The sequence below is a fragment of the Nomascus leucogenys genome, chromosome 5 (assembly GCF_006542625.1).
Source record: "Nomascus leucogenys isolate Asia chromosome 5, Asia_NLE_v1, whole genome shotgun sequence".
Lineage (NCBI taxonomy): Eukaryota > Metazoa > Chordata > Mammalia > Primates > Hylobatidae > Nomascus > Nomascus leucogenys.
Window position 1 is genome coordinate 125,264,442 of NC_044385.1, and position 13,062 is coordinate 125,277,503.

General features: G+C 44.2%; 1 protein-coding gene across 2 annotated transcripts in view; it reads left to right on the plus strand.

Annotated features, from left to right (window-relative positions):
* The window catches only part of UBAC2 (UBA domain containing 2), a 182,146-nt gene that overhangs the window by 130,397 nt on the left and 38,687 nt on the right, over positions 1–13,062 (plus strand). For both annotated transcript variants that reach the window (XM_030813624.1, XM_030813626.1), the window contains one exon: positions 5,860–6,105. In XM_030813624.1, coding sequence (XP_030669484.1) covers positions 5,860–6,105 — 246 coding nt within the window. The remainder of the gene's footprint in view (positions 1–5,859; positions 6,106–13,062) is intronic.

A 13,062-nucleotide genomic window follows, 5' to 3' on the forward strand; every position in this document is an offset into this window, starting at 1 on the left:
AGTATGAATAATAGCTAAACACTCCAATCAAAAGGTAGAGATTGTCAGACTAATTTAAAAGAAAAAAATTGCTATATGCTATCTACGAGACACACTTTAAATACAAAGACACAAAAAAAGCCTGAAATTAAAAGGATGAAGGTATATTATGGAGACAGTAAGCATAAGAAAGCTGAAATGGCTGTATTAAGATTAGACAAAGTAGACTTCTCTATGAGTATTACTAAAAACACAGCAGAATGCTTTGTTATGACAAAAGGGTCAGTTGTGTTTGTGTGCCTAATAACAGCGTCCACAAACAGGAACAGCTTCCAGATACATGAAGTTAAAATAGCTAATGGGAGCAATGAACAAATCAACAATCACAGTTGGATACTTTGAGACCGAAAAATAAAAATGTTTAATTTTTTACTTCATTCAAATCTCACAGCTCTAATTTGTATTATATTTTTAATATTTTGTTATGTTTATAACATTTTGCTATCTTCTGCTGAATCAGCGTAATGCTGATATACACCCTATTTTCTGTTTTATATCAGATCTTCAGAAAAGGGATTTCTACTTCCTTGCCTCCAATTCGTTACTGTTTTTTTTTTTTCCATATTGACTTCATATGTCTCTGTTCATTAAAAATATATATTTGTTACAGAGAATGCCACTCCCTACCCCCTACCATGTCCCCCATCACCCCTCTACAGCAAAGGCTGCTTTCTGTGATTCTGTAGTTACCGCAGACAGATGTGTGCACAAACGGCATAGACTATTATTTTGTTTTCTGAAATTTTGCAAGAAGATGAGCGCAACATGTGATACCTTTTATGTGTATTTTTCATTCCACTTTAAACACGTCAGTACACGCACATGGAGTTCATCTGGATGGCTGTATAGTACTGTGTTGTATGAATAACCCACTCTGCAGCTGTTCCCCTCTTGGGGATGATTTTTTTCTGCTTCCTCTCTCTCTCATGCAGGGCTGCAGTGGAATGAGCATACGGCAGCTCTACTTGGTGTTGCCACATTGCTCCCCAGAGGTGCCATAGCTTCACCTTCCCTCGGGACTGTGTGAGAGTTCTCAGTTCCCTCCATCCTTACCAAAACCTCACATCTGGAATCCCAGCACTTAGGGAGGCAGAGGCAGGAGGATCGCTTGAGCCCAGGAGTTCAAGACCTGCCTGGGCAACATGGCAACACCCCATTCTCCACAAAATGGAAAAAAAAGAGAGAGAGAGAGATAAAACTGGATGATAGAGGACCTTTACATTTTTGCCAGTTGTTGCTGTATTTAAGATTGCTCATTTTAGATTTCAGCGTCCTAAAAACAAGTGAGGATAAACATCTTTTCATGACTTTGTTAGTCATTTGAGTTTTCTCTTCTGAAATTACCTATTCTTTTTTTTTTTTTTTTTTTTTTTTTTGAGATGGAGTCTCGCTCTGTTGCCCAGGCTGGAGTGCAGTGGCGCGATCTCGGCTCACTGCAAGCTCCGCCTCCCGGGTTCACGCCATTCTCCTGCCTCAGCCTCTCTGAGTAGCTGGGACTACAAGCGCCCGCCACCATGCCCGGCTAATTTTTTGTATTTTTAGTAGAGACGGGGTTTCACCGTGGTCTCGATCTCCTGACCTCGTGATCCGCCCACCTCGGCCTCCCAAAGTGCTGGGATTACAAGCATGAGCCACCGTGCCCGGCCTGAAATTACCTTTTCATATGCTTTTAAAACTGGGCTTTTTCTTACACATTTCTAGGGTTTCTTGATATGTTCTGAATGCTGCCTTGGTTGGCTGTATGAATTCTGAGTACTTTCTTCAGGCCTCTTACTTGTGTTTTCACTTCATTTATAGTAGCTTTTGGCATACTATGGCTTTTAAATTGTAAAGTAGACCAAATGTGTGTTTTCTTTTCTAGTTTGTACCTTATGTTTCTTATTTTAAAATATTTTGCCACCCCATTGCCAAAAAGGTATTCCTTCTGTATTTTGTGCAGAAAGATTTACAATTTTATGAATTCTATTTGAGTTCTTATTCCATTGCAAGTTTATGTTTGGTGTCAGGAAGGGGCCCTGTTCTGTCTCTTCCTTGTGTATAGCCCATGTGCCCCTTCCCTCCCAATCTACCCATGTCTGCAGAATACCAGGTGCCCTTACACTGAGAATCCTATTTCTAGGCTCTTGTTCTCTTGGTCTATTTAAGTAACCCTAGATAAAGACCACACTGTTTTAGGTAGCCAAACTTTATAGTATGTCTTGAAATCTGATAGGATTTATGCTTCTTTAAAATTGCCTTGCCTTTTCTGGGTTTTTTGTTTCTTTGTCTTTTAACTCTTAATTGTGATATGCAACACAAACTAACTGTCACAAAGCCGTGCAAATCACTATAAAGCAAATATACCCATAATCCACCATGCAGGTACAGACCATGCCTGGCCAGCCCCGCAGCCCATGGTGCCCCTCTTCCTTCCCACCTCTCTTCCTCCTTCCCACCTCCCTCCTGTGACCCCTTTCCCCTTCTTTCTCCCTCCCTTCTGTGACCCCTCCTAGCACACATAGTCATCACCTTTGCACTTTGCTGTCTCATTTTACTGCTTAGTGTGTGGTTTAGGTTCATTCATTCACAGAAGTGGAATCGTGTTTTCAGGCTTTGAGTCTGGCTGCTTTCTCCCAACATGGTGTTTTTAAAATGCAAACCTTAAATATTCGGCATGAATTTGAGGATTGGCATTTACATTCCAACAAAACACCCTGTTAAGATTTTATTTTGAATGATATTTAATTTACATATTAATTTGATGAAAATTGGTATCTTAACAGTTTTGCATCTTCCTATTCATGGAACTGGTATCTTTATTATCACTAGGGTTGGTTTTGAAAAAATATCCCTTATTACCCTTTTCTTTTTTTTCTGTCAAAGCCTTATATATATATATGTATATATTTTTTTATTTATTCCCAATTATCTTACAGTTTTTGTTGCTGTTATTTGCTAACAGTTTATTTTTTCTTTCTAAACAGTCTGTATTTTATCCCTGGTTGCTTTTAAGGATTTCTTTCTTTTGTTTCACCACAGTGTATCTAGATGTAAATTTCATTTTAGCATTCTTTTAGGGACTCTTGCACTTTCATCCTAAGGATTTATATTCTTTCTTTATTCTAGAAAACTCTCAGCTATTTATCTCTTTAAATATAATATCCTTTCCCCCATATTCCCTCTGTTGTCTTCTTCTGGAACCCCTATGCTGACAGCCCCATGAGATGCACATAATCTGCCTGTGCAGAGGCCTTGGCCTTCCCTAGCCAACTGGACCCTCCTTGGTTCATGCCCTACACAGCTTTTCCCTTCTCTCTGTGGAGGGGAGAAAGGGTACATGGAGCATGGGGAGGAACTGGGGTGCCTCTTACCCAAACTTAAGTAACCCTCTACTTCTCTCCTTCTTCCACAGGGCCTAGACCCTCTAGTCCAGGGGTATCTAGTCTTTTGACTCCTCTGTGACACATTGGAAGAAGAATTGTCTTGGGCCACACATAATATACACTAACACTGAAGACAGCTGATGAGCTTTAAAAAAAATTGCAAAAAAATCTCATAACTTTTTTCTTTTTCTTTTTCTTTTTTTTTTTTTGAGACAGAGTCTCACTGTGTCGCCCAGGCTGGAGTGCAGCGGCACAATCTCGACTCACTGTAACCTCCACCACCCAGGTTCAAGCGATTCTTGTGCTTCAGCCTCCTGAGTAGCTGGGACCACAGGTGTGTGCCACCATGCCTGGCTAATTTTTGTATTTTTAGTAGAGACGGGTTTTTACCATGTTGGCCAGGCTGGTCTCAAACTCCTGACCTCTTGTGATCCGCCCGCCTTGGCCTCCCAAAGTGCAGGGATGACAGGTGTGAGCTACTGCGCCCGACCTTGTAATGTTTTAAGAAAGTTTACGAATTTGTGTTGGACCACATTGAAAGCTGTCCTGGGCCACATGGGGCCCGCAGGCCTCAGGTTGAACAAGCTTGCTCTAGTCCCTGTGCTTGTCTGAGTCCCACAGGACTCTCTGCAGGCATTTGGACTTACACTGCTTATATGCAGAGTGGTTTATAATAACTTGATAAGCTTTCTATTTTGTTAGCGTGGTTTAGGATTGCAGTTTCTGGTTTCACCGACCTTGGAGTTTGTTTCTGTTTTCATTTTCTTTGTCTTGTACTGTTTTTGAGAGAAGGGGCACAGAAATTATTTGAAACCAGAAGTTGTCCACCATTCACTCTTCAGCCTATTACAGTCTGTCTTTGGTACCAAAACTGTTCTTGTAAACACCTTGTTTATCAAACACCTCCATTTGCAACATCCAGTGGCTAGTTCTGTCTTACTTACCAGCTGCATTAGATACAGCTGACCATCCCTATCTTCAAACACTTCTTAGCTTCAGTGATACTAAACTCCTCTATTTCCCTTCTCTTCACTGGCAGCCCTGTCTCAGGTTTCCTTACTGGCGTTTCCTACTCTGTCTGTCCGTAGAATATTCGTGCATTCCTGGGTTCAGTCCTTAGTCCTGTTCTCTCTTCTGCTGTGTCTCCTCCTCCCCCCCATTTTATCTCTTCTAGTCCTGTTACCCTAAATGTCATATATCATATCCAGTGACTCTGAAATCCTTATCTTCACCTTTTCCTTGAGTTCTAGAATTACATAGCCACCTGCCCACTCAGTAGCCCCCCAAGATATCTAATAGGCACTCCCAAGCTCGGGCTGCGCAGCATCTGCTGTTTTCTCTGCCCAAAATGTTATTTCCCTGGTTCATCAAGTCACGGGCACCCCATCATCCTTAAGATCTTCGCTGAAGTATCACTTTCTCTGAGGGCTCCCCTGATGTCCCCCGCCATCCCCAGAGTAGGTTCGTGCCCCAGGTCACTTTGTTTCCTTCCCAGAACTTGCCAGAAATAGTTTTATGTGTTGACTTGATTACTGCCTGTTTTCCACATTGACTGCTATAAGCCCTGTGAGTGTGGGGCCTTGCTTATCTTGTTCTCTGCTGTATTCTAAGTTCCCAGAACAGTGCCTGGTGTGTAGCACAGTCTCAAAGAATTCTTGCCAATTCATCATTTAAATTTTATTGTTAAACATTGAAGTATACTTTTCTCATATTAGAAAGTTGTCAAATATATTCTAATTTGATCTTCTAATCCTAAGAATCAAATTCACATCAAGTTTTTTTTTTTTTTTTACAAAGGAATAGCCATAGTCATTTTTAGCTAGAAAATCATAGGAAGCCTTGAGACTTCTGAACCATACATTATAAATGACCTTCAAGATGAAGACAAGGTTGGTTTATAAATGGAACTAATATTGGTGAGGATTTTAAATGTCTAGAAAAATCAGTAGTTGAAAAACTGGTTAAAACACTATGTAAATAAAAACCAAGATTCTGGATTGTGTTTATTCTCTGATAAATTGATCATGTGACTGGGTCAGCTGAGACATGGCAGTTGTTTTCTGCTGGTGTCTCTGATGGCCATCTGCCAACAAAGGTAACCACAGAGTCAGTACAGTGTGAAAGTGTTTCAATAATCAGATCTTTTACGGCTTTTTAAAAAATGAAGACAGTGTCTTGACAATCTTTTACTAGAACTTTGAATACTAAATGATTAGAATTTTGCTAGCTCTTCTAATTCAATAAAAAACAATCTTGTTTTACTGAGTAAATTCAATTTTGTGTTGATGTGTACTGCTTAGTGTTCTGCAGCGTAGTAGAGGATTTTGTTTATTGCCTAACACTGCTATGACTAAGAAAAATACCGTGTGCAGTGTCTGGAGGCTGCTGATTTTTGTGTCATGTACATTTTTTTAAATGATACTACATTTAAACATCACATTGGACGTTTTTCTTTTAGATGTCCGGTCTGTGCTACGACAGCAAAATGTTCCAGGTGCATCAGGTGCTCTGCATCCCCAGCTGGATGGCAAAATTCTTTTCTTGGACACTTGAACCCATCTTCTCTTCTTCAGAACCCACCAGCGAAGCCAGAATTGGGATGGGAGCCACGCTGGACATCCAGAGACAGCAGAGAATGGAGCTGCTGGACCGGCAGCTGATGTTCTCTCACTTTGCACAAGGGAGGCGACAGAGACAGCAGCAGGTAAAAGTGATAATAATCACTAAAACTTTAGAAATTCTCAGTGGCCCAAGCAAATCTTTCCTCTGTGATTGCATATGAGATAGAGACTTCATTTTATTCCAGTGCCTTGCAAGTGGATTTTGATATTTCTGAAGAGATTGTAGGTCTCTGTTCGTGGCTATTTTTAGTTTTTTAAAAAGGTAAAAAATAAATTGCAGCTGAAAGATTGGTCAAACTGGACATTCTTGTTCCACCTATGTTAGATAAGCATGACTTCTTAGAGAAACGCCAACCTAATTAACAAGATGTGCTATTTATCTGTTTTTATGATCTTGTAAAAGCCACAGTGTCTTCCTGTTAAAATGCTAATCATATGCTATGGAGTGAAGAACAAATGTAAAACTTCTTGATTTTCGTTTGTTGAAATGAAGAGGATATGAAGGTAAGAAGATTTTCAATGGAACAACCAAGGAATAGATTAAAAAAAAAAATGCTGTGTTTTCTCAACCTTGCTATCAGTAATCAGAAACTATTGCACATTTGTCTATAAATTCTGCATCCAAACAATCTGATACTACACTTGTCTTCCATGGGCAGCGAGCGAAGGAGGGTTAGTGCACATCAGGCTAAAACCTCAGGCCTGATCTTTCTTGGACACTTCTGTGAGCCAGTCCACAGGGCTCCCCATTTTTCGCCTCCACCTTCTTTACCCCTGGGGTAGTTGTAAACCATACAATTACCTCTGCCATCTCTCTGTCTTCCACTAGCATTGGATGCAAGAAGTAGGTCTGCAGATCTCACCATGGTTTGGAGAAGTGAAATCAGGTTTGAGGTCCTTAGAGTCCCATTGGAGATGCAGGTTCCAGAGTTTATATCAGGGTGGGAGGAAGGGGGCACCTTATCAGGGGCAGAGCCTACAAGAGAAAGAGAGAAGCAGAAGTTGTTTCTTAAAGATGTGCTTGAATTTGAGTGACTCTGGAACATGCCATAAAGATGCCCATGATGTATTTAAAGCTGGAGGATGGACATCTCTGTCTTGGAGATGTGGAAGCTACATATATATGTAGGTGATGGAGTCACCTCTGTAGGGATGAGAGCTGAGAGCCGAAAGCAAATAACTAGTAAGTTCTGTAAGAGAAGAACTACATCCAAGATGAACACAGGCTACAGATGAAGCCTCGTATTTAGCAGGAGGTAAATCCTGCGAGGAAACTGAGAGAAGAGCGAAAGGTATGAGAAATCAGAATGATCAAGGTCAGAAAAACTGAGTAGTGATTGAGTATAAAGGTAGAGGCACAGAGCTCATGAGGGAGAGAAAGAAGTAGGGGATGGTTCTGATGTTTCTGGCCTAGATAATCTTAGATAGATGACTGATAGTTCCATTTCACCAATATCAAAAGAGCAGATTTGGGGGAAATATGTTGTCTGAGACACCTTTGGAATCCTGGGAGGAGATTCTCCATTGGAGAGCTTTGAATTTGTCCTCATAAGCAAACCAGAGAAGTTGCATTTCTCAGATTGGCCTCCCCAGGAAGATTTTTATACAAGGAGTTTATGAGAGAACACTGTCAGCATCAGTATCTATGGTGGCAGGCTGGCAAAGGCAGCAAGATGGGACAGAGGGAGCAGCTGCAGTTCCAGCAAAAGCCTCGCTGGTCTTAAGGAGCACAGTGGAGCTGGGAGAGCCCTTCTGAGTTGTCCCAAAATGGGGACCAGTCCTGTTGGGTAAGTCCCATCCGTATGACCTCATTGAACCTTAATTACCTCCTTAAAGGCCCTGCGTTTAAATACAGTCACATCGTAGGGTTAGGGCTTCAGTGTGTGAATTTGGCACAGGGGCAAGGGGTGGGACAATGTGTTCCGTAACACCACAGAGTGGAAAGGGCCCAGCATAGTCTCGGCGCTGAGTGACTGTTCTGCTTGCAGATGGTGGTTATCAGGCGCATGCAGTCTCTGTGGATGCCAGGTTGGATGCTCCATAGTGGCAGGAGATAGGTTGGCCTAGGTGAGGGGGACCCACACATTCCTCTGTGCCACCACCATGGCCATCCATTCGTGTGCCAGCGCTGGGTTATCTGGTGATGGAGCCACAGTCATTCTGCCCACCTTCCACTTGGTACCTTTTCTATGGTGGATTCCCGTGGTGGGCACAACTTGCAAAACACTTGATGCTGTTCCTTTAGCTGGATCCTCCCCTTCCAGTCCCCTGACTGACCAACCAGGTGATCTGCCATGCCCAGCAGATCCACACGTGTAATTGCCTCAGGCCACTTCTCTTTCCACATAGAGTTGATGACCAAATGTGCTGCCCAGGCTCTGCCCATAGGGGATTCCCCTGATCGCTGTCTTTCAAGATCGAGCCATCATGCAGCTGTTTCCTTCAGCTGCCACTTATGTCCTGAGCCAGCCTGTCCATTTGGCTGTTTTCCCCTCTGTCACTTGGTCATGAGGGGCCCACCAGCTATGGCAGTCGGTGTTAACTGGGAAGAGGCTGTGGTGCAGCAGAGGTGGCTGCCAGGGTGGTCTGGCATGCCTGCTTCTGCAGCTCACCCATGCCCTGCAGCCTCACCTGTGCTGAGCCCAGATGCCCGTGTCCATCTGATGATGGGTTTCTGTCGGCCCACCTGGCTTGGTAACTTGGTGGGTCTCCACTGCTGACCACATGCTCACTTTGTGGCCTACAGACAGGCACTTCGTGGTACAGCAGCAGTTTATGCAGGTGGGATTCTTGGCTGTTTGCGCACGCCCTCGCTCCAGGACCCTACAGACCAACATTGTGGTTCTCCTTTCCTGCCTTGCCATAAACTCCGCACGGTGTCTTTCCCCACCCCAGATACTTGGAACATCACAGGATCTGCCAGGTTGCACCCAGGCCTCAGGGAATGAGACAGACCCAAACCCCAGCCCTGCTGGAGCGTGCATTCCCAGCAGGCGCCTGTGACATGGCACAGGCCTTTATGGCTGTCCACACTGCTGTCAGACTCCTCCACTTTCATAGGATGGTCTCACCAACAGGTCTGAAGTCCAGAGCAGGACACCAGCCCCGGGCTCTTGCCAGGCTTTTACGTTGAGTAGTCTGCTGGGCAGCACAGACCAGACTCTTGATTTTTTCCTAAGCTTCGTAAGTTCTCTTCTAGGGTCTGCACATGGGTATACCCAAACCTGAGCCCTTAGCCTCCTGCTGAACTTCTTTACTCAGCTGTGTCTCAGTTTTATTCACATAAGTATGATAAATCACCACATAGAGAACTCTTTTGTTAAACCACTGCTGCAAATTATCTGCCGTATTTGTGTGCATGCACGAGTACTGTACAGGGTGCAGTTGTATCGGAATGTAATACCAGGGGAAAAGTTTATTTTCATTTACTTTTCAACAAATAAGTACTTAGTGCTTATTATATGCTAGGCCTAGGGCTGGACATTGAGGACACAGGTGTAAGAAAGATAGCCCCCAGTCCTTTTTCTTATGGAGCTTAGGTCCTGTCTCTCTTGCAGAATTAGCATGTTTCACTCTTTATCAGTAAGAAGACCACCACCATTGATTTTGCCAGTCCTATAGTAAGTACTCAGTATATGTTATTTCATTTATGCCCAGTGTCTGCCTAGAGAGTTGCAGGTATTCCCTCACGACCCCGGAGGCTCAGGGGAGTGCTTGCTTGTCCAGGGGCATGCAGCTGTTGATGGGGATCTGGGAGTGAGACCCAGCTGTGTCTGACTCTAAGGTCTCTGTTTCTGATCCCTAACTCATATACCTCCCAATATGAGAGCTCCTTGGTGATTTTTTTTTTCCCCTTTTCACTTTGGCTGGCAGGAAACTCAGTGCCAGGCTTCAGGTTTAATTAGGGTTAAGTTAGAACTTTTGCTTCCGTCTTCTTCTTTATGTTTCAAATATATGTTTTTGTTGTTTGCTCCTGTATCTTTTATTGTAGGCAATCTCATACTGTGTATTTCATTTAAAATACAACTGTTATTTAGTTAAAAACTTGATTTTTAGATGCTTTTCATAGAATCTGAGTTTATTTAGTCAGAAAGGCATTTTTTTCAGTTACCAGCTACTGTATGTTACACATGATCTGTCTGCAGTTTTTTGTTTCAGGTATTCCAAAATACTCAAGTCTTGATTCAGTGTTGTGTTTCTTTAGATTTCTCTTGCCTGCTTATGCCAGAGTTCATCCTGCCATCTGGCAGGTGCTCGCTGCCACCCCCTGCCACGTGCTCCTCATGTGGCTCTGGGGGCACAGTTAGACTGCTTGGGAAGCTCTCTGACCAATACTGGTGGCTTCTCTGTGGGCATAAAATAAATGAAGAACATGTCCTTTCCCTCCGTGAGTTTGTGGCCAACTTCAGGGAGCTCACGCAGTTGTAGTTGAAATAGATGAACATCCAAGAAACAAGGAAATATTTACTGAAGCACCCATGCAGTGAAAATCTGAGGAGAGAGCCACTGGTGTGGACTGATGCTGCCAAAAAAGATTTCAAGAAGTAGAAGGACGGGTGGAATTTGGATGGGTGGAGAGGGTAAGGCACATCATTCCAGAGGAGAGGACCAGCAAGAGTGAGGCATGGAGGTGCTAATGAGACCTTAAAAAGGAGAGGCCTCCAGGAGCCCTGTGATTGACATGTGGGCAGATATATAGTGAGAAATGGGAAATGATATAGTAACTGATAATGAAGGGAGGTAGTTTAAGCCTGACAATAGATTTCGGCTTGGACATTGGCTGTGAAAAATTGTTTATTCAGTAACAAAGATAGGACAGTTATCTCAGAAAAATGTCATTTTATTGCACAGTGTAAGATGGGCGGGGGAAAGGAGAAACCACAGAGGAGGAGACAAATACAAGGAGGTTTCTAAAGCCCAGCTCTCAGAGGAGTGCCTTGGCTGGGCTGATGCTGTACTCTGGATCGAGCTCTCCTTCCTCTGTTCACTCCCTAAATAGGTTGTTTCCCAAGACTCAGTTCTCTGCCTACTGAGCTTTTCATGTTAGACACCCAAGGGGACCCAACCAGCCCCTGTCCTCACCACTTTGTTGAGCTCATGGCTCCCGTGAGTCCCTCAAGATCTAGAGACTGGACCTCCCTCTCTCCTGGGGCTCCAGACCGAAATATCCTACTGCCTATAGTACATCTCCACTTCAGTGTCCCATCAGCTCTTGACAGGTACTGTTTCTTTTTTTTTTTTTTTTTGAGACAGAGTCTCACTCTGTTGCCCAGGCTGGAGTGCAGTGGCGTGATCTTGGCTCACTGCAACCTCTGTCTCCTGGCTTCAAGCAATTCTCCTGCCTCAGCCTCCCGAGTAGCTGGGATTACAGGTGCTTGCTACCACGTCCGGTAATTTTTGTATTTTTAGTAAAGATAGGGTTTCACCATGTTGGCCAGGCTGGTCTTGAACTCCTGACCTCATGATCCACTCACCTTGGCCTCCCAAAGTGCTGGGATTACAGGCGTGAGCCATTGCACACGGCCAACATGTACTGTTTCTTTGCTAAGTTCATTTCCCTTTCTCACTCCCTACCTAATGAAAAGCACCATCGTTTACCCAAAATTCCAAACCTAGGGTTTCACCCCAGACATTTCCCACTTATGCATCCATGTCCTTCCTGCCTTCCCCAGCAGTTCAGCCTCAAAGAGTCTCCCTCCTTGATGTAAGTCTGTCATTCATCTCCAGTGCTGTAGTTCAGGCCACCAGCACCATTTGCCTGGATTTCTTCCCTCCCATCTCTGTCACCGACTGCCTGCCTCCTGAGCCTGCCCTACAGCCTCCACCAGTGATCTCTGTGAAAACACAAATCTGATTGTTTCACTCCAGCTATCATCCTTCAGGGCCTCTCCATAGCTTTCAGGGTGGTTCCAACACAAGGCTCCTGCCTGCTCTGTGGCCGCATCTCCTTTCTGCTGCCATGTGCAAGCCCTTAGGCCAGCCATGCCACACTGGGTTACTCACAGTTCACCGCTGCTCATATTGTTTCACGCAGTCTCACCCTTACATCTTCCCTTTCTTCTGCCCAGAATGAACTTCCCTGTACCAACCCCTTCACCCCACCCCTCCCACATACACATCATTTTCACTTGCCTAGCTCCTATTTACTCGGCATCCCTGACAAATATTGCCTCCTCGGGGAAGCCTTCCCCAGCTTCCTGGGGGGCTTCCAGGGCTCTCTCTACCCCTGTAGCCACTGCTTGTCTCTTGTGGCACCGCCAACCCGATGTTGACTGCTGATTTACTGCCCTTTCTCCACCAGTGTGTCTCAGGATGGAGCAGATTTGTTTTCTCCATATCTCCAGTATGTGAATAATGCCTGGCAGATGTTAGGAACTGTGGGAATTAATGAGCAAATATGAGCATAATAAATAGATACAGAAAGACTTTACGCAAGCTGAACACAGATGAATAATCAGGGCTGGAAACATCTACAGAGGTTGGGCGCAGTGGTTCACGCCTGTAATCCCAGCACTTTGGGAAGCCCAGGCGGGCAGATTACTTGAGCCCAGGAGTTTGAGACCAGCTTAGGCCACACAGTGAGACCCCATTTCTATTTTAAAAAAAAAAAAAAAAAGATCTACAGATACTCTGAGAGAACAGTAGAAAGTAAGACCCATGTTTAGAGAGTGCAAAGAGGGAAAAGAAAAGAACCCCCAGGGACCAAGGAGAAAACCAGTTCAGTGGCCAGGGAGCCTGCAGAGTAGAATGTTTCAGGAAGAGTAGGTGTTTCAGGAACGGATTCAGATGTTACTACCCCTGCCCCCGCCCCCCCAAAAAAAAGCCAAGTGAAGATGACACTGGAAGAAGACCACTGGATTCAGCAGAATGAGTTCACTTTTGAAAGGGGTTTCAGTGGAGAGATGGGGATGAGAAGGGCTGCATGAGCTGGAAGTGGGGGAAGGTCAGTATCACTCTGTTCTGACCGGCTGGCCTCATTCTGGCACATCACTGTGGTCACGCTGGTACCCGTTCAAGTTACTTTCACTCTGTGGGAAAGT